This window comes from Haplochromis burtoni, unplaced genomic scaffold (genome assembly GCF_018398535.1).
Source record: "Haplochromis burtoni strain Fernald_Lab_line unplaced genomic scaffold, NCSU_Asbu1 Contig_90, whole genome shotgun sequence".
NCBI lineage: Eukaryota > Metazoa > Chordata > Actinopteri > Cichliformes > Cichlidae > Haplochromis > Haplochromis burtoni.
In genome coordinates this window covers 1,732,089-1,753,598 of record NW_024582451.1, presented here as the reverse complement: position 1 = coordinate 1,753,598, position 21,510 = coordinate 1,732,089, and the positions used below count along the sequence as shown (strand labels likewise).

General features: G+C 41.2%; 1 protein-coding gene across 6 annotated transcripts in view; it reads right to left on the bottom strand.

Annotated features, from left to right (window-relative positions):
- Nucleotides 1–21,510, bottom strand: part of LOC102292681 (RNA-binding motif, single-stranded-interacting protein 3) — a 284,741-nt gene that overhangs the window by 16,881 nt on the left and 246,350 nt on the right. For all 6 annotated transcript variants that reach the window (XM_042222666.1, XM_042222667.1, XM_005927656.3 and 3 more), the window contains 3 exons: nt 15,366–15,409; nt 12,890–12,986; nt 9,004–9,051 (listed from right to left, as the gene is read on the bottom strand). In XM_042222666.1, coding sequence (XP_042078600.1) covers nt 9,004–9,051; nt 12,890–12,986; nt 15,366–15,409 — 189 coding nt within the window. The remainder of the gene's footprint in view (nt 1–9,003; nt 9,052–12,889; nt 12,987–15,365; nt 15,410–21,510) is intronic.

Sequence of the window (21,510 nt, the reverse complement as noted above, 5' to 3'; positions counted from 1 at the left end):
TAATTCTGCAAAGTACGTACTGTGACTATCCAGCTTCATGACTCCAAAGAGCTTCATCTTGGTCCCCTAACAAGGCTATATGGGGATGAGCTTTTTGTCCCCATGAGGAAGACAAGTCCCCATAATGTCAAAGTGTAAACAAGCAGCATGACAAACCAGCAACATGACAAATACCCTCCTTAATGCAGTCATGCTCACACACGCAGCACATCTGCAGATGGCTGAGTGGTAACGGCACCCAACTGCACCAGGCTCACCCACTTGAAAGCTAAACTATTGGTAATGACTGTCTCTCTACAAAAACTACAGAAAGAATAACACAAAACAAAAACTTGTGAAGTAATATGAATGTGTCTTCTAAAGGTGTCCGTATTTACCCTGTTCTGTGGTTGTGCTGTATGTCACCTACTTCAACTGTGACCATGTTTTCCAGATGTCCTCGGGCACCTTTGTATTCGGGTAAGCACAGAAAAGGGAGCCAGCATTTCGGGTGCTTCAAACTAATCTTCAGTGGGAATCCCTCCTTAGGGCTAACAGACTACCAGGGTTTCTCAACTATTAACAACAGAGTCTGTCTACAGGACCAAATGTGCTATAGACTGATCCAGGACAGTGAACAGCTTACTTTACCCAAGTGGGGCAGCAAATAGTAGCGCAGACCAAAAGATAGCAATGAAGGAGCCTCCCAAGCTGACAGTGATGTGTGTAGCGGCTTAACTCGGTCTTTGTGATCACAGGGATACTTGAAATCTGATTTTGTAATGGTTTTTGGAAATCTTAATTGCAAACACAGGAAAGCCCTGCAGGGAAGACAGAGAACTGGTACTAAGAAACTGAAGCAGCCGAGGGGTTGCAAAAAATGTATGTTAACAGATTAACATGTGGAGCATTATACAGATGAAAGATTCCTCACCTCTGGTTATGTGGCAATGAGGATTATCTACGTTGTATAAATTTGTCCTATGCAATGAAAAGGCAATAAGAGCGATGATGAATCTGCTTTTCCCCGCCTATTTACGCATCAGCTTGTCTATCATCTAGAATACTACATATTCAATTTACAATAGGTGGCAGATGAGGTGCACAGGTTAAACTTGCAGGTCAAAATCTGGGAGCATGTATAACCAAATTGCCGTGGCTGAGATGGATTATGGTAATGCTGCTTTGTAATCTTATATATATGTGTGCGTGTCAGTGAAGGAAAGCAAAACTAATAATTTCCCCCAGTAATATGATGGCTTGTGACTATAAAATGATTCTAGTAATAAAGTTATTATGAAAAATAAAGCACCAACTTCTGCATATTGAATAGGACATGCTATTTGGATGGATTTGTAGCGTGCGTTTGTGTGTTGTGTTTCTTAATGTGTGTATGAGGCGATAAGGGTGCTAGATGAAGCATGTAACAGTATTTGTCATGTCTTCATGGGAGGTCCATTCCTCTCCACGGTCGGACTGTGCTCGTTTATCAGCCGTTCTCTGACTGCCTTTTGTAGACAAATAGATCATTTCACACACAAGGATCTCTCTAGAATGTTTACTCTATTTATAAAAACCAAAAAAGGGGGGAAAAAAGATTAGAAATCCAATTAAAAACACAGCCAGCTAATAAAGCCTGCCCACCAAAGCATATCAGCTTTGTCTCCAAACATATTTTTTTGCTACTATCGCAAAATTTGTTGAAGTAATATCCAAAAAGCTTACAGTGAAAATGCAGCCACTCAATCTCCTTGTCAGTCACCCGGTGTCTCTGCAACAGTATTGTTCTTACATATATATGAAACCTTAACCCTGACAAGACAATTTTTTATTTCCTGGCACGGACACAGTAGGTGCAGTTGTAGTCTGAAAGGGCAGAAGAGAAGAGAAACAGGACAGAGTGAGACAAAAATGAGGGAGAAATGAGAGCTAGGTGTACAGGAAGGAGTGCAGAGGGAGCGGGGATGGAAAAAAATAAAAGAGAAACTCAAGGACGAGTGTAGCCCCGTCTCAAATTCTGCCTCGCCAGTCAAATCCATGAGACCAACATAATGTTCCCTCTCTGAATCTGAGGAGCATTTTTAATGTCAAGCGGGGAGATGGGTATCACACAGCGCACTGATTCAACCCTATTCGATGAGGGCTGATAGTTACGGTTCACGTTCTCACAGACCCAGTGAACGTCTATTCAAAGCAGGGAGAACTGGCCGGAGTGCAACGGCAGAGGAATTCAATAATTCACCTCCAGTATGTAAGGGCTGGTGCACTCAGGCAAATGCACACTTGAAGCACATACAGTTCAGAACGAGAAAAGGGGGGGAGGGAGGGAAAAAAAGGGGGGGGGGGCAAACTCATGGGGAAAGACAGCAATGCTGCGCATGGCTGGCACAGCACTTAGTCCGGCACTCGTTGGCAGTGCGAACTGAATTTAAGAGCACGTACATGTGATTGATGATCTGTATGTAAGTAAGATTTACCACTGGAAGGAATGTGTTGTGTGCGTGTAGGCATTCGCACGTGTTAGCTGCACGTATGCATTTGTCTTTTTGGGGCCTCTAGTTCTTTAATTGTTCGTACTTTTTCAAGGTCTGCTGATTTCTGTAGCATTGACCAGGCAAGTGGTTGTGTTTTGACATGACCTGTGAGAACATCTCACAGACGATGAGAAAGGAAAGAAGGAAGACAAATGATAAACTTAAGGAAAAGGAAAGAAGAACAACCCATGTAAGAACAGACTGCAGACTCGTTTAGACGTCCACTTAAGGGAAAAAAAAGAAAAGAAACGCTGTCACTTTCTATCAGGTTTCCCGCAGAGAACATCTTGCGCATTAATTGAAGATAAGCAAATTTTGAAAACTGTTCTCCGCTCAGTCACCCTTTCTAACTGCTAACAAAGCGCCGGCTCCTCTGTGGGATGAAGTCCAGTTTCGTATGGATAGACTTGTCAAACTTAATCTACTCAGATACAAACAAACACCTTTTGCCTTAGAAGTACATGCTGCAGTGCTCTCTGTTTACTGTGCAATAAGGCAAGTAGCGGTCAAGTTGCTTTCAGTGTCAGCAGTTTGATTTACTTCCATTCAACACAACATCTATTATTTCCAACAAATTGCTGCTTAACGCAGTTAATGGACTTCAGGTTTACAAAGGCAGCGGAGGGCTGAAATGAAGAAAAACATCAAATTAGGTTAACAAATCAATGCGGTATCATTAGTATCGGCAGTAGCTAACAAACAAGGGGTTTTAACAATATACGGCTCCACCAGCACTTTGCACAATTTTGCGAAGAAGAGAAATTTGTCCTGCTGAGAGATACTCAACTCAGCAACACCAAAGCCAGCATATCATTTCAGAGTAAGTTTACCATAGCAGGCATGCTGTTTTTTAAAGGCTCAAGTAGAAAGTACAGACAACTTCATATAAGCATAAAAAATTCATATGAGCACTTTAAAAATCAAAAAACAACAACAGCCTGTCAGGCACTCCAGAAGAAAACGTCTTGTTATATTTTGTAGGAACAATGTAAAACACAGAGAGATCTGGCATTTGCAGAATAGTTCAGGTCACAGACTGTAAATTAAAGATGGATGCAGCCCATTTCATCACCCACCGTAAAACTCTGACATAAAGATTTTCACTGACCATCAGGTAGTGGGTGAGACTTGGTGAGATCTGACAAAGAAACTGAGGGACGATGCAAGATCATAGTGTAGTAGTCCTTCAGCCAAGCTTATTATGATGCAGATTACAATGTACAAAAAGAAAATTATGCTTTTTAACTAAGACTTCAAAAAGACTTCTTCACTCTTTTATAACAGCTAAAAAAACAATATTATTTAAAACTAAAATTAATAATGAATTACAATACTCATTTGCAGGAACCAACAGTCCCGTTGTGGCATAACTAATACCACAATTTATCCAAAGTTCCTTTGTAACCTTTCCTTAATGCTCTTCTTCAACATTATTTAGATTTTAGGTGCCATTTGTTGTACTCCGTTTAATAGTAGACTCAAAAACACATTTTACCCTAATCTGTATCTGTAATGTAATTATCTAAATAATAATCTCTAGACCTATTCTTAAATACTTATTTTGTTAAATCAAACTTAACAAGTCTGATTAATTAACAAGTTTATTTAACATGCATATAGACTATTCTATTCTATTCTATTCTATTCTGTATGACTGTCCAGCTCTTCCCCTTCCACGCTCTGCTGCCTCCATATTGCCCAGATATCAGGAGCGCCATTGCACAACGCTCCATTGGTTTAACACACAACATGAGGAAGGAGTCGCCAAACTGCAGCACAATCAATTGGTTTTTAATGCCCCGAGAAGCCCCCCAAGCATTTGAACTAGGATGCTTAGCTAATTTGATGTGATTCACTGAACTGATGGCAGAATGTGTGTGTATGCATGTGTGTATAAAGGGCAGTCTGCTGTGTTTGTAGCTGGTAGTTGATACGAGCACGGGTCATAAAGGGAGACAGACTGGTATCTATGATTCACTGTCAGCAGTGACAGCTGGGGTTAGCACCTACCAGCCATTTGGTGACAGAAAGAGCCAATGGAACACAAAGGGGACGGGACCATGGGGACTTATATCGCCACATGGCTACTGCTGGCATGGAGGCATGATGAGATGTAGACAGTACAATGTGGCTGCTGGTTAGTGGCTAGTGCCAAAGGCTTCAAGAGGCCCCATGACATAAGGCTGAAAGATGGATGACCATCAGGCATCACATGGGCTGGTAAAGAATAACCCGTATGGGCCACACGTATGGCAGTTCATAACACATACAGTACATACAAACATGTATCGGCAAACACGCACAGTAACCCAAGCATAGATGATGAGGCAGTATATACTCTCTCCATGTGATGACAGACAAACCACAACACCACATGGCCGAGAGCCTGAGAAGACGCCAGAAAATGAAGAAAACAGTATGCACATTCAAGCAAACGTGTATTCTTGTACTGTGGATGCACACGCACAAGCAGACATACAAATGTATTTGTGTAGAAAGAATGCATGTACACACTAAAACACAAACGGGCTGCACTGCACATGCTGAGCAGTTATACTATTAGAGGACTCTGTCACGTTTGTCATTCACCTTGTAATACTGTCTACCACCTAAGACAGCTTCATTTTCACAACAGGGAGACTCAGCAGCAGCAGCAAAAACAGCAGCTTGTTAGCGAGCTAGCTTTAATCCAGCCTGAAACGAGTGCCATAAGGAAGGAGCATACCTGCCTGAGAGAACTGCAAAGTATGGGAGGGAAGGAGGTGGCTGGTTGAGTGAAGATATGTGCAAAAAAAAAAAGGCAGGAAGTTGTGTGGCTGAAAGGCAAACTGGGCACCTCACAGGGCAGCTGCAGCTGGGTGTGGGTGTGTGTGTGTCTGCTGGGCTGGTGGCCTGCTGCGACCAGATTACATGTTCACTGTCCCACAGCGGGAGTGGAAGTGAGATGGGTAGGACTGAGTGGTAAATGGCCACAGCGGGGAGCCACGCGGCTGGTTGAGCACTCCTCTAGTGAGTGAGTGCCAATGTTTCCCAGTTTGCTCAGTGGCAGGGACTCTAAAGCAGTTGTCTTCTTGACTGACGCTTACAATGTTATCCACATTCGTACAGACTTCATTAGCCAAACTTGGTTTTTCATTCTGAACCATCAACAGCAAAAGCTAAAAATATCATGATATGAAAATATCAGGTAGTGTGTACTGATTTGTGCCTCTGTGCCGGTAACAATGAACCGATAATATTTTGGCCGTCAAAGTTCAAAGCTAAGGTCATTAGGAACTCACAAAACAGCTACAGTATTCAGTTGTAACTCTAGAATTCTAATCATATAAGAGGATAACATAAACTAATGCAATTTTATCTAACACTGAAAGGTCATTGCAAGGTCACCTTCATTGGGATATCATAAGGTTCTCCCAAAACTCTAATTTAGGAAGTAAGGGGAAGAGAGAAGGATTTAAACTGGTGGAGGCATACGACCCCGGTATCTGGGGAAAACAAATTTAATTAATCTAACAGTCTACACAAAAAAAATAATGACTAATTACGCTGGAACTGTGTGTTCTTACTAGTTTTCTCCCTATTATTATAACACTTTTGGGCTGGTATCTACCCAGTGTGTAAAATATTTGTTGCAGTATAGAACTCTATAACCCCGGGTTATAGATCCAAACTGTAAGGTGCTACCTATTCACCCATATGCATATTCATTTGCTCATTAGTACAGAATAGTGAACCTCGATATCAAAGCATGACTTAAATTATGCGGCTGTGAGATTCATTAGAGGTAACTTCAGCAAAAACTAACACAAGTTACCCTGAGGCTGGTCATTTCTTTTCCAAAGACAAAATAACTTATTGTATCAATAAAATTAGAACCACAGTGCAGAATTTACATGCATATTATGAACCATACTGTGACGCAGAGTCCTAAAAATGTGCTTTATGTAGAAAAAAAAAACTTCACTGCACTCCCTTTTCCAGGCTAATAGAACTAAGTACCCACTGTATTAAAGAAGTATTGAGATTTTCAAAAAGTGAAGCTTTTTTTAAAATAGTGGTAAAGAATCAGATATATTTGCCCTTGACTGGTAACCAGTCTTTTTCTGTGAACAAACTGAGAGCAATGAAGTAGATTGAATACGCTTCAGGGGCCACAACAAGCCTCAAGCAAACACTAAAAATCTCTGGCAGAATGATTTAAAATCACTAAGAAACAAAATGAGAACACTTATAGAGCTTGGATCAATTAAAAACTCAACCTTAAAACAATTTGGTAAACCACTAATGTGCTTTGTTGTTATAACAACAGAGAAGGAAAAGTATTTTCAAGCAAGAGTGCGGGTGAGGCTTCAGCGATAGGAAAATAAAACTGGATGTGCAAGCGGGGGTATTTCAGGAAATGTGAAAAAGCCTTGAGCCACCTCTCTTGCTTGAAAATATGTGCAGCGATTTATTGAAACATGTAAAAATACAAGAAAATACAGTATATAACTCTGCAAATACAGATCGTAAAACTCTAACGAGCTTGAAAATCAATATTTGGTATGACCACCTTTATTCTTCATGACAGCCTGAACTCTCTTGCTCAAGTTTTCTTGTTGTTTCTTCAGGAATAGTTCTCCAGGCTTTTTGAAGGGCATTCAAAACTCTTCTTTGGATGTTGGCTGCCTTTTGTTCTGTTCACTGTAAAGACGATCCTACACTGCTTCAAAAATGTTGAGCTCTGGGCTCAGGCGAGGCCAATCCATGACTGATGGCAATCCATTGTGTGTTTTTCTCTTCAGCTATGCTTTTGCTGCATTGTCACTGTGTTTGGGATCATTGTCATGAAAATGAAGCTCTTGCCAATCTGACACTTTCCAGATGGTATTGCATGGTAGATCAAAATCTGATGGTGCTCTTCTCTGTTTATAATTCCATCAATTTTGATAAGATCGTTAACACCACTGGCTGAAATTCAACCCCGAACCATGATGGCTGTAAGAGACTATATATATATATATATATATATATATAAATATTTGAAATTTGGATTCATTACTCCACAAGACTTGGTGCCATTGTTTTTTAGTCTAATTCTTGTGTAATTTAGCATACCTCAGGCTTTCCTCTCTGTTTGTCTTCCTTAAGAATGGCTTGTTGACAGCCATGCGTCTACTTGATAAGGCTTTAGTAAACAGTAGATCAACTGGATCAACTGAAGGGCCAGATGCACCTCACAATTCTTTCCTGTTTGTTAAGAGCATGGCTTTCAGTTATGCCAGGTTTTTGGCTAATCGCTCGTTCTATGCCTGTCAAACTTTTATTGTTGCCGTTTTTCATGAATTTGAAGAAATGGGAACAAATTATGGCTGCTAGTAACAAAGTCCCTGAAGGTACTGTTTAAAAAGTGGTTCTCTGCTAAGTTTTTTGTTATGTGTAGACACGCCACCAGTTCATTTCTTGAGTTAGGTTCCTTTTTAAGATTGAATGATTCCCAGGTCAATGCCAAATAACTTAACAAAGAAAACATTTATCTGAAAATGGTCAGGTACAAGGACTGGATTGAAAATGAGTGAAAAAGCAGCCGATGTCCAAAGAAAAACTTTGGAAGACCCTCATGAAGCTCGAAGAACTATTGTTAAATGCCACTTTAAAAAGGAGAAGAAATTCTGTACAAAGAAATGAGAGGGAACGTTTGCACTGTACTTCTCTGTGAAAATGTAATTGACCTTCATTTAAAGAATAACATCCAAGAAGGTTTCGTTTTTACTAATATTTAGGAAGTAGGACTTTGCCAGTTATTGAAATGTTAAAATGTGAAATTTAGTGACCAGTACAAACCTTCTGAAGCTTCTCTGTTGTCTCTCTTCAAAACAGAACTGAATGTGACTGAAGGCAATGTGATTACCTCACCGTTACAGACCGTGTTGCTCGTGAGCTAAGTCTAATTAATATTAGCTTTTTTCCCCCTTGTCTGCTGTCTGGGATGGTAACCTCAAGCAGCAGTCTGTCTTGTGCTGTGGTCTGGTAAATGACTCTGAATTGCTTCCTGGCACTACCAAAAACATATAAACTCCACAAAGCCTCCCAAAAATAAAACAAAATGTGTTTGTATACTTAGGAGAGATGGAAAAATGTGGTTATCAGAATTGGGTAAAGTGCTTCGTATAGTAACTCCAGGACCGAAATGGTGTAATCATTTGGCCAGAAGTAATAGTGGCCAAGTGCATGTTAGAAATTGAGTTGCTTTAACATTTAGTCTGCAACGGAAGAATAATGTGGCTTAAACGTTTTTCCAAACAGAATCTTTTTCTGGTCAGTCACATTGTGCTAAATATAAAAATGTCTCCATGTCGTAAACTATTTTCAGGATAAATTTAAAAATAAAAAGTTTCGATTAACAGCAGATCAGACTAGTTGAAAATCTGTGATGCGCATCCAAAGGGTGGATCCCCAGCGGGGACTCAAGGGCAGCTGCAGTACTTCAGGTACATGGTGGAGTACTTACTGTAGGTTGCATAACATATTGTTGATGAGGCATCCACGTACTCTGGACCTGAGGAGAAATATAGAAAATGTAAAATGATGGTGGCAATATAAAATTTTCCTTTGTCTTAGTAAGAGCTGAAACGTATCCCACATAATACAATAAATGCAATTCAAATAGTCCCAATATGTTCAAATACTCTTCAGTCTGTAAGTCTTAAAATGATTGTGCTGGTTTTAATGCACCAAAATGGCTGAACTTTACACAGATTAATTTGTGCCAAAGAATTACTAGAAGAATCTGAAAGTCTGGAGGCAGCCCATCTCCCTCCTGCCTTCTCATTATTGCCGGCAGTAGGTTGTGCGTTGAGCCCGTAAAATGAGTCTTTTTCTGTATTATAACAATATTAAAGCTCTGCCCAGTGCTGTTGGAGCAGGGGTGAAAGGTCAGGGACAGACCTCTAGAGAAGACTCACAAAATACAACAAGCGTTTTTGTTTTAATCTCAGCATAAAACAGAACAAAGAACTTCAACCCTAAAACCAGAGAAAAAAAAACCAGTGACAGATATGCATATTTACAAATGTAGATTCAAAAGTTAAAGAGATGGAGAAACAGTGACAGTGGAAACTATAAAGAAACCGGAGGAATGGACGATGAACAAACAGAGCTTTTATGCTGGAGAGAGGAATTAGACAGCTTGTAGCAGACAAACACACAGACTGGCCACTGATCCTGGTAAAATGATTAGATTAAACAAAGACAAACATGGAATAATCTGCTGTAAGAGCAATCAATCCTCTGAGCCAACCCAAATGCGTGATTTGGATCCATACCTAAACAAGCCTGATATTCTATAACGCGGTGCCAAGTCTGCTTGTTTATACACGGCAATATTTGTTCTCCCCAGCTGAATGGGACAGCAGATAGACACAGAGAAAGCTTATATTTAATCACTTGTCTTCGGCATTTTCTAACTAAGATATTGCATGACCGTCATGTGATTATTGCAACAAGAAAGGATGGCTTTACACTGGGCTTAAGGAAAAAATCGTGAGAGAATCATGGTGAAATCTTTGCTGGGTAAATAAAAAAAGCCAGTCTTACATACTAACGTGAGGGAGGCTCACTCACAATTTATCTGAAGCAACCAAAGATGAAAAAGTCCAAACCTGAACCGATAAGAACACAGTGAACACAATGGGAGGCTAGTCCAATCCACTGAAAAGAAACAGACAAAGAGACCTCCAACATATTTACTTCATAATCTCAGCTTCCTTTTCAATTTTGTTCAAAGCCCTTACGTCAGATCTTTACAGCCTCCTCAGGTGTTGTACAGATTCTTATATTATTAGATTAATCTCAATTCTTATTTATACAGCGCCAAATCACAATAACAGTTGCCTCAAGGCACTTTATATTGTAGGTAGACCCTACAGTAATACATATCATATGACCCCCTATGAGCAAGCACTTTGGCGACAGTGGGAAGGAAAAACTCCCTTTTCACAGGAAGAAACCTCCGGCAGAACCAGGCGCAGGGAGGGGCGGGGCCATCTGCTGCGACCGGTCGGGGTGAGAGAAGGAAGACGGGATAAAAGCACCTCTCAAACAGTGCAATGTACAGCAATGTTGTAATGTGTTTCCTGATAGCTGAAAGTGTTGTAATGCACTGATAATGTGTCCTCTGGGTTTGTTTGGATGCTGAGAGATAAGTCCCAGTTTGCCAGCTGTGAGACAGTGGTGTTCACTCATTTTTTTACTTTTGGAACCAAACACTACCATCTTAGGTTCGTGAAAAGATGGTAGTTTAGTCCAAGTTAACAGCAGAAATATGACAAATGCGTTTATCTGTGGGATGTTAAAAACAGCAAAAGGGCTGATGAGTTACAGCATTAACCACTTCAGCAGGACTTCACTCCCAGACATCTCCCAGATAAAAATAAACCAGAAAGCCAGAGACTGATCTGTTATCAGGCAGGAAAGAACGTGAGGGAAAACGTGCTAAGTTGCTAAGTGTAACACAAAATATAAAGAGATCCAAATGACTGCTTTTGAAGATTAGAGTTAACTGACTCGACCTGAGCTGGCTTTTCCCCAAAGCACCAAATTACAGCTTTTACAGAGTTGCTCAGAATTACAGCAGGTAGAGTAATTCTACATGAACATTAGTTTCACTGTGAGTGAAGGGTAAAATGTGCACAACCTAAGAAGCTCCCTACCTCTGGCTGAACTTCACAGCTTATATTATAATTTAAAAGAGCCTGTCAGCCAACAGGCCAAAAAGCCGGTAAGTCAGTTGTCGAGCTGCATGGTCAGCCAGCTGGCCCTCGTTCCAACCAGTCACACGTAAACCCAAACAGCCAGCCAGTTAGCTAGTTAGTAAGCCTGCCAGCCCCGCGTCCTATCAGCCAGCCACATATTTAGTCAGCCAGTGAGCCAGTCTGTATAAGCAGTGATGTAAACCAGGCTCACGGCTGGCTGGCGGTACTCGTTGAAATCTTGGTAGCGATCTGGCCTGGACTGTCTCCTGTCATGCGGATCATCAAAGTCGTTTTTTCCAGGAAATGAATCCAATCGTTATTGAGGAGCCAAGCATAAAGAACGCCAGAGTACCGCTGTTGGTATGGGTCATTTGCAGATCTGATAAATCAATTCTATCAAAAGCTCCAAAACATCAACGCGACACAAACATAAAAGGAGGAATGACACATACAGTCATTTCTGCGCACCTTGAGATTTTCATTACAAAGGCAATACTTTTCATCATAAAAGGAAGTGATTTCCTTTTGTCTTGCATATATATCTGCCTGGCTTGTCTTCTCCTTCTTTTTTCCCCGTGCCTCTTTGTACTTGAGCAGAAGATGAAGGACTCACCTTCCTGCCGTGACTGGCTGAAGGGCAATATTACAGGAAGCGGCGGCAGAGCTGCCCGATATTGAAACTGTGAGGATTAATATTCCTCAAAAGCCTGGCCATTGTTTTTGATAAATCAATTTGGGAAGCCTTCCGAGAGCGGATTAGAGGCGCGCCCTGGCCCACTTTTCTCCCTCCTTCTCTCTCCTCTGCCCCTCCACCACAGGTACTGGACCAGAGTTTTAATCAAGCGTGCCTCAAAGACGGGCGCCGCAACCTTCAGCAACACCCCTCCTCTGCCCACCCAGCCGTGCCATCGCCATCACCTAAACCTACTCTTTCTCTCTCTCTCTCCATCTGTCTCTTCTATTTTCTTATCTATCCTTCATCTCCTTTCTCCTGCTCTCTATCCTCGTCTTTCTGTCTCTGCATACCAAACAGAGGCGATGTTAAACGATAGTGTCTGATCGAGAGGGCACAGTGGCAGCGTCTCTTGATGTTTAGATTCGGTAAAGGGTGTTGCATGAAATGCGCAGTGACGGAAAATAGTTAGCGCTCCTGACATATCACAGGGCCAATTTTTACGATCCCGCTCTGTTCTGTTGCATTACTCCACTGATCGCAGCAGTGAGGAATGCAAACGTTCGCTCTGGAAGTGGAAGGACTGGTGCTGAAGCTAGGAAAATAAAATAAAAAGAGATCGAGAGAGGGAACAAAAGAGGTTTGGACTACAGGAGAGAGGAAACTGTTTCTTTTTCCTAGATACTTTCATTCTTGATGGGTGCGTTTCTTTTTTCTACCTTGTCAGCCTTTTTAAAATCCCCTTTTTCTTTGCCGCTTCTGTTCTGATCCCTGGCGTGTTTGCTGCCTACGAAACAGATGTCATCAAGCACAGCTGGAGCATCGAAGAAACAATGAGGGAAGAAGCGAGAGCCTCATGCTGTTTTGAAGCCCACCCCCTCTTTTCCAACCCAAAGTGCACAAAATACACAAAGTATACTCTCATATACATACACACAGAATCTACCCATATCCAGTGCATTATGGCCCACCTGATATGTGGAAACGGGGGAAGCAGCGATGAAGGGCGTGATGGAGGTCTGTGCGATCATGCGGTTGGTGGCGATGCTGTAAGGCGAGGAGTAGAACCTGAGCCGAAAGGAAAAAGGACCAGAAGAAAAAATTTGAGTAACTAACAGTAGAGAGAATACCTAGTTTATTTGCATTGGGTGGTTCCATGTTACGAGGCTATTAAACGACTTTAATAGAAACATCTGAAAAATGTACAAGACTATTGAGTAATACAGAATATTTGGTATGCCTCAAATCTTGCATTAATGACACTTGTAAGTGAGCAGCAGGGACTCCTCAAGGCTGCGCAAACAGGAACCTAAATTCAGTTGCGCTTAATGCTCAGGAGGGCTGAGGTCAGGTGACTGTAGAGGGAAGTCCATGACAGTCAGTACTGCTTGATTGGCCTGAAAGGTAATTTCTTCAAAGCTTCGAGGTGTGCTGGGAGTCATTACCCTTCTCCACACAGCTGGAAACCAGAGGGTGTGCATATGTCTACAGAAAGGAGTGCAGCTTCTAAGTGGACGGGGTGTGGTTCGTTTAGTATAGGCGTCCAACTCTGGAGCAGACAAACATCCTCTGACTCGATTACGTCCACTGCATTGTTGACTGTATGTCTGATGCAAGGAATATTCTCCTACTGCCTTACATAAAAATGAATCCATCAGTAAAATGAACTTGTCCATTCTCCATGGTAAGATATATGGTATATGCTCATTCACAACTTGGCCTTGTTTCCCTCTTCATCATCTTCAAACTGCTATTAAACAGCCGTCTGTGTTGCTTTTCTATTTCTCAGTGAGGCAAGCTTGATGTGTCACTCTTCTCATGGTGTGGTTTCTTTTGGTCTGCTTGCTTAAACTTTAGTTTCAACTTCTGAATATTTGGCTTAGTTCTCATACTGGAATTTACTTAATAGAGCAATAATAATACGCTGGACAGCTGATGGACGGCCATATCTGCAACGGATTACCGATGCACTCAACACTGGGATATAGTCAAGGAAATCTTTTTCTGTGTACTTGGAGACCTTCTTTGTGTAATTGAAAGACTTTATTTTAATGCTGAACATCTAAAGGTGCTGAATCTCACCGAGATCCCCTGGGAGGTTAAGCGGGATGTCCAACAGTCTCAGCAACAATTGATGAAAATCATAATACTGGCCAAGGACAGGCCAACACTAATTCTGTAACGAGCCTTGAAATCACTACATACAGCATCAACGGCGACCACATTATAGTTTGACTTTAACGGTCCGGTGTTGTGAAAATGTGAGTCAAACACCAGCAGCTCAAAAACTGAGTTTTCATTGTTTTATTATCCATGTCAGATTGTGCAAAATGTAAAATGATTTCAATGAATGTGAATGACACATAAAAGTGATGTTGTGTAGTTTGCTTAGTAGTTTGGAAACTTTGGCAGCTTGATTAAATATAAAAGGTCAGTTTATGACAAAGGAAGGAGCTACATTAGTTTTCACCCAACGCTGGGATCGTGTGCAGTGTTTCAGTTTTTCTAAACGTCTTTTTGCTTTTGGTTTCTGAAAGTATACAGTTACATTTTATGCAAATATTAACACTGAGGAGGACATGTAAATTAAGTCCCTCAATAATATATATATGCATTAATTATGGGTAATTTGCATTATAATTATATACAGCACTAAATTCACTAATTTGAATTTGAACTATTTATGTACCTGTAAGAAATGTAAAGTAGCATTTTTTTAAACTATGCATTACGTTTTTTGTTTTACGTTATTTTTCTTCTTTTCTAGAGAATGATTATTTATGTATATTGTTTTTATTGCCCTCTAAAAAGTCTGGTTCAAGGTGCTGAGAGCGACACATTTTTCTCTTTCTCTCGCAGTTTTGTATCTTTGGGATCATAAGTTGAGGGATTTATACTGAAGTAGGCTTTTACATTGCAGGGCGTATGTAATGAGTGATGCTATTCATCCAGTGTTGTGTTTTGGTTGAGACTGACTCACTGGAGGATAAGTGGTTTAGGAAGTGGGAGTGAGGCGCTTCCTGTGAATGACTGAGGACAGAGGGAGATAAAGGGGAGCCTCAGCATTCTCCTTCCTGTCTCAGCACCGTGGGGAAAAATAAAACATGACGCCGGGTCATTTATTTCCACAGCACCATGACATGAAGACACAAAAACACACATATCTGAGTATCCAAAGACACACACACACACGCACACACACACGCACGCACGCACGCACGCACGCACACACACACACACTCACTGTCACTCAGTGCCCCTTCGCCATTTCTCACCTGACCTCACCAGTGAAAACCGATATCTGAACTCCATATAGATTTCCTTAATCAAACAGTAACAAAGTGCAGACACTACATTAATCTTTGTGTATGACAGTAGTATCGACTGGGGTTCTATGAGCCAGGAGGCGAGTGTATTAGCTGGTGCCAAGGATAGATCAAGTCTTACCCATTCTGCATTGCAGCAGGATCATATGTTAACGCCATGCCAGTCTGAAAGAGAAAAAACAACAACAAATTATACGGCCTATCAAGATTCATACAGTATGGGAAGTAATATTAAAATGCTGAAGCAAAAGAAAATGTGACAACTTGTCCTACATTACCACCTTTTATATCAGTTTTTTCAGTGTGACAATGTAGTGTCATCTGCTGTAGTAAAAAGGAGAAGGCAACAAAAGCAATCAATCTCACTCTAAGTGAGAAGCCAGTTTCTGATATTTACTGACAGACAAAAATGAGGAATGGCGATTTGCAGCGAAGCAGCAAAACACACAGAAAGAAGTGGTCAACACTTTTGTTTTAAGCCTACTTTTCAATAATGACCTAAACAAAGCCAAAGAGAAGACTGTGGCTGGAACACAGTTTGATCAATGTCTTGTCCTTCTTTTTACAAAAGATGTTCTTCCATGAATTTGGTGACATGATTTCAAGCTGCATTTAACCCTTTTAAAGTGTCTCTTATTTATATGTTTATATGTTGTCGTAAGTCGGACACTGATGGCTTTGCTGATCGAACGTACTTCTGTGAAATACAGTTAGAGCCATAATTTGTTGGACAAAAATATAATTTTTGTAGTTTTAACTTTATAGACCACCACAATTATTTAATTGTATAGGACTTAAGTGCAGACTTTGAACTCTAATTCAAGGGGTTTTACAAAGTTGTTGCATAAACGCAGTTTTCAAGGCCACATGAGGCTTACTCTGTTATTATTCAATAACAAATGAAGCAGACATAATATTTGAAGTTGAGCGAGGCCATCCTCATAATCAAAAACTACAATAAATCTATCAGACAGACAGCAGAAACATTAGGAGTGGTACATTCTTAAAAAGAAGGAACGCACTTGGCCAGAGCAAAAGGTCTGAAAGACCACACAACAAAGTGTATGATGACAGAGGCACTTCCATAGCCGAGGAAAAACAACATCAAACATCTAACCAAGTCAAGAACACTCAAGGTAATAGGTGTATTTTTTGTCAAGGTCTACAATCAACACAAATGTAAATGCAGAGAGTTTACAACAAGCCACTGATTACGCTCAAGAACAGGAAGGCCAGATTAGGATTTGCCAAAAAAACATCTAAAAGAGGCTGCACAGTTGTGGAAAAATTCTTTGGACAGATGAAACCAATATGGAAAAATACAGACAAGGAGAGAAACCGCCGAATCCAAAGCATACATGTGTCATGCTGTAATTCCTAAACAGTCCATGCGAAATTTTTGTGAAATTCCTTGATGTAAAGTTGAATGTTTGCCCTTCAATTGCATTATAATTGTTTGATTTCACGTTCATTGTGGTGATGCACAGAGGCAAAACTATATAAATCACGTCTTTGTCCAGCTAAGTATTCAAGAAGGTCACAGAGTAATTTTCTGTACATTTAACCACTTCTGCTACCTCTAAATCACAGTGTTTTCCCCGTACAAGCTACTTGTATGTCACCTGTACGTCAAAGGCAATGCTGTTGATATATTCCTGCACTATTGTGACCAAGATAATTTACTGTACATTTATTGTACTCGAAGAATAACTTGATTAAGATCCTGATTGTTTTTGTCCAAAACAAATGAAATCAAATCTAAATCATCTCATTTCAAAGTGGAAAAACTGACAAGTGACAAAGCCAATGTGAGGGAAAGCTTAGTCAATAGGACAAAGTGAATTAGTATCGAAGACAGCCTTTCTATTTCAATCACGTATCATCGTGTTTTTATGAATGAGAGGAAATAAAGAAATGGCCTTTGGAGAGAAAAGAGAATGAGTGGAAAACTGAGTTCCTTGTTGTGATGGTGTGTGTACATGTGTCTAGGTAAGTGTGTGACAGCAAACCTATCCATGAGTGTGTGTCTGCGTGTGATTGTGTGAGGCCCTTTTTTAGAGTCCAGGAGAGAAACCTGTGTGCCGCAATCCTTCATCTGCATTCCTGAAGGTTCTCTCCCCCCGAGGAGAGCTAATCCGATTTCTTTTAACAGGAGGCTGCTGAGGATGGCAGATTTCATCAGCATACACACATGCACACACTACACATTTACACACACACACTCATTTTTTGCCCTTCCTTTCCCTCACTTTGCCCTCCCTCCCACTCCTTTTCTTCTTCAACATCTTGTGTTCTCCTTTCTCTCTCTCCGTTCCTCACTCCCCTCATCTCTTAATCTACCCCTCCCATCTTCCTGTAAGTCTTTTGCCCTTGTTCCCCCAGAGAGCTACCTACACTGAGCTATACAGTTAAGGGAATAGTGGCTCAGAGGTCCAAGGGGATCAGTGAGCCTGGACCGAGCCCTCGAGAGTGAGCAAAAACACAGACTCTCCACCAAATGACAATGTCCTTGCTTAAACTAGGGATGTGTAGGGATCCAGACATGGACGGACCTTTGTGTCTAATTTTGTGTTTTTGCACAACTGGTTGTAAAAGGCTTTCAGAGACGTTTTATACCAAGCTGTAAAGGCCGAATGCAGCCACTCAGTCCATGCGCTTTGTAATTATTTTCTACTTTAAATTTGGTTTTGCATCTGTGAACATCTCTTTCTGTAAATCCATACATGCAAAGGTCTCTGTGCATGTATTTATACTCTCCCTTTACATGAAATCCAAGATCAAGAGAGTTGCATTGCACGCCTGTCAGCATGTTTGCGTGCGCGAATGTGTGTTCCCATGCTTGCTAATAGCAGCGGCAGACATGGCCAGCTGTCTCGGTGAGGCTGATAACTCCCCTAAGTGCTGCCCTTGGTTCCGCGTGTTGATGAATTCCACAGCAGAGAAGCTCCTGACCGGAGGACCCTGCATAGCCAGTGACTGATTACTGATGCAGTTAGCTTTTGGCTCCGTCAAAATGAGAGGAAAGGAAAAGACACAGACAGACTGTGTATCCGTCTTAGCTTGATCCAAGACTGCAGAAAAAAACTTGACTTTAATGCTGTACAGACCCCGTGAACAAAAGCTTGGCCCTGATAGAAGCTCCCATGAACAGACCTGACTTTCGAAGACCAAATGGCCGTTTTTTCATGCTTATGCAGTAAATAAGACTTACTGTACCATGTATTTTCCACTAGAATATGTTCTCCCTTCTATGTAAATGTAAAACGATAAATATGCCCTACTGTACCCACAGTAAAATCCCAAAATGTAGCACAGTGACAGATGGCTCCAAACTCATGAAAAAGCCATAGAGTATGACTCAGTTGTTTCTTTCTGTAGTCAATCATTAATTCAAGTTATCAAGTTTAGCGAGTTGTGAAGAATTATTTTGCATTAATATCATTTCAACTGTGCTCTAGGGTTTACAAAATGAATTATACTAATGTAGTCTCAGTGAAAATGTGAATGCATTTTATCATGGCAATAAAGCAGCTTTTTTTTTTAGCATATTATGTATGAAAATGCATGTATGCAAAATTAAAAATGTGAGGACAGCCTACACTAGCGGTTTTAAAGACGTCACCTGTTCTTTCCTGTTACAGAAGTGGTTTTCATACTTATTCTGACACCTGGGCGCCCTTCAGAAGCTGAAAAAGTTCACAACTTTTTAACTCTCAACAACAACAAGAAGGAGGAGCAGCTAAATTTTAGTCTAATAAAAGACAGCTCAACAGCTAGTTGTGTTTATTTTCTTGTGCTTAAATCATATTTTGAAAGCCGTTTTCAAAGATGCACCACAACCCTGAGGCTTTCTAGACATTACCCTGCACAAAAGAATGAAAATGTTTGGCAAACATTAGCCAGTCTTTACACTGCCAGCTTTCTAGTACAAAATCTGTCCAAGAGCATGGATATGGAGCAGTGCAGATAAAAGTGTGAGACCATGTGAACTTCCTTCTGCAGGCAGCTCCTTCGCCTAAACCGAGCTGAATATTTCTAGTAATTAGGACCCAGCTCATCTGATAAATCTCTTGCCGTGTACTGCATAGGAGTAAGGGCAGCTTCGACTCGATTCTCCCAACGTTTTTTGGTGTTCATGAAAACAGCTCCACATCCCCACTCCGTGCCCCAAGGATGACCCGCCAACTCCTTCCAAAAACCACAGGAAAACCAAGTCGAGTCATCGTCTCTGTGTCCTCACACACGCACACACACGCTGACCCGCTCCCTCCCTTAATTTTTTGCCTGCTATACACACATTTGCTTCTTCTGCCTTGTGGCTACACACACAAACACACACAGGGACATCTGTCAAGCTTTCACACAGACTGGAAAGCCGGATGTTTTTTTTTTCCATCCACACTCATTCCCCTAGAGTAGGTGCTTGAGAAGTGTGACTTTGAAAGTTTTTATGTGCGTGTGTGTAGGAGTGTGTGTTGGTGTAAAAGAGTTAGGATGTGAAGAGAGAGAGACAGAGAGAGAAGAATGAGCACCCATGGCGCTAGGCGCGTGAATGTGTGGTGGAAGAAAAAAAATGCAGTGACTAATATGTTTGTCAGCATGAGACAGCGAGAGACAGCACTTTCTAGACTCCCACTTTGGGTAGTTTACAAGAAAATCTGTCATATATTTCTCAATCCTCACCACCAGCCACCCTGCAGCACTCAACCCCTTGTAACTCCTGACTGATCATGCAATGTGTTCCCTCTCTCTTAGTCTCAGTGAGTCACTTGCTCTTTCTCTCTCCATATGTTGCTGTGGGATCTGGGAAGACTTCAAACACGGGAAGAGGAGACAGTAGACAAAATGGAAGAGAAAGAAGCTGTGAGGAGGGAGTGTTTAAATATGGGTGGAGGAAAAGGGGGAAGAGTGATGGAAAGCTAAAGATGGCGGTAGAGTGAGATCTATACTGTAGAAGGAGAAGGTAGAGAGACATGTCGGAAGAGACAGTAATGGATGGCGTAGGCTGTTGCTTCGCTTCATCTGTCTGCCACAGGGAGCGGAGTGAGGAATGGCCTCAGTTCTGATAAACAGACTAACATGTGATGGCCATCTCCCATCTCCCCTGCCCACAGCTGATCAATGACCACACAGAGGCACACACATGCTTCTAAGGGCCATCCACTTTATTCTAAGTGTAAATGTACGCAGAATGCACTGCAGTATCACAGTTTTAGATCAACCAGACTTTATCTGCAGGTGATCTGAGTTGCATTGTGATCAATGTTGGCTGTAATGCTTTCCAAAGTAATGCATTACTGTAATCACATTACAGTTCTTCAGTAATGCAGTCATTTACCAGGATTACTGTACTAAACAAAGGTTCATTACAAATTTCTTCTATCAAAACTGTTTGTTTTCCTTAAGTTGATTTCGGTTTGGGTGCAGGGAGGAAGAAAACGGTGGAGGGATGTACAACTTTTGAGGACTGGAAATACCACAGGAAAAGACAAGAGCACGGTGGTAGTGTGCAGACTTCACTAACAACAGAAACAACTGCATTATACAGCTAACACAACACGGGCTCTTTGCAAACATCTGCACAGACAGCATGCTAACAAAAAACTAGCAAAGAGCCCAGAGTGATGTTAAAGCTGAGTGTTTGGAGACTCCCTCAATAATACAGGGATTTTCATCTGCATGTGGAACTGTAGCCTAAGGTTTAAAAACAACTTGTAACTATGTGACAGTACATTTTGGGTAACGCTGGTAACGTTGCAAGTAGTATAACTAATGACTTTCTCTCGGAAATAATCAAGTAACAAACAGCATTATTTTTAAGAAAAGTAACGAGCACCGTATAATGCTTTGAGTAATCACCCAAACATTGGACAGGATGTGACTCACGTGTAAATGCAGTCTGTAGAGAAGAACAGATTTTCTTAAGAAAACTGTAAGGTCACCTAACTCTGGCTGTTGCTGGCATCCCAAGGGAGCTCAGCAAAGACACAGATGTGAAACAAAGCCCATACAGCAGTATACCCTTCCTCGACCCAAGACCTGCCATGAATGATGATAAGTCTGCCGCCTCTGTCTCCCAAATCTGTAAGCAACACTGTATAGCAAAGTCAAGATTATATAGATGCCTATTCTTACCAGATGTAAGCACAAAGGTCTATTATTAGCTCTCAACATCAGCATAATGTATCAAAGTGAATGTTAGGTCAGCAGTCTGCATCATGTTGCTGTTGTTTAACCTCTATATGATGTCGTCTTTACACACCAAA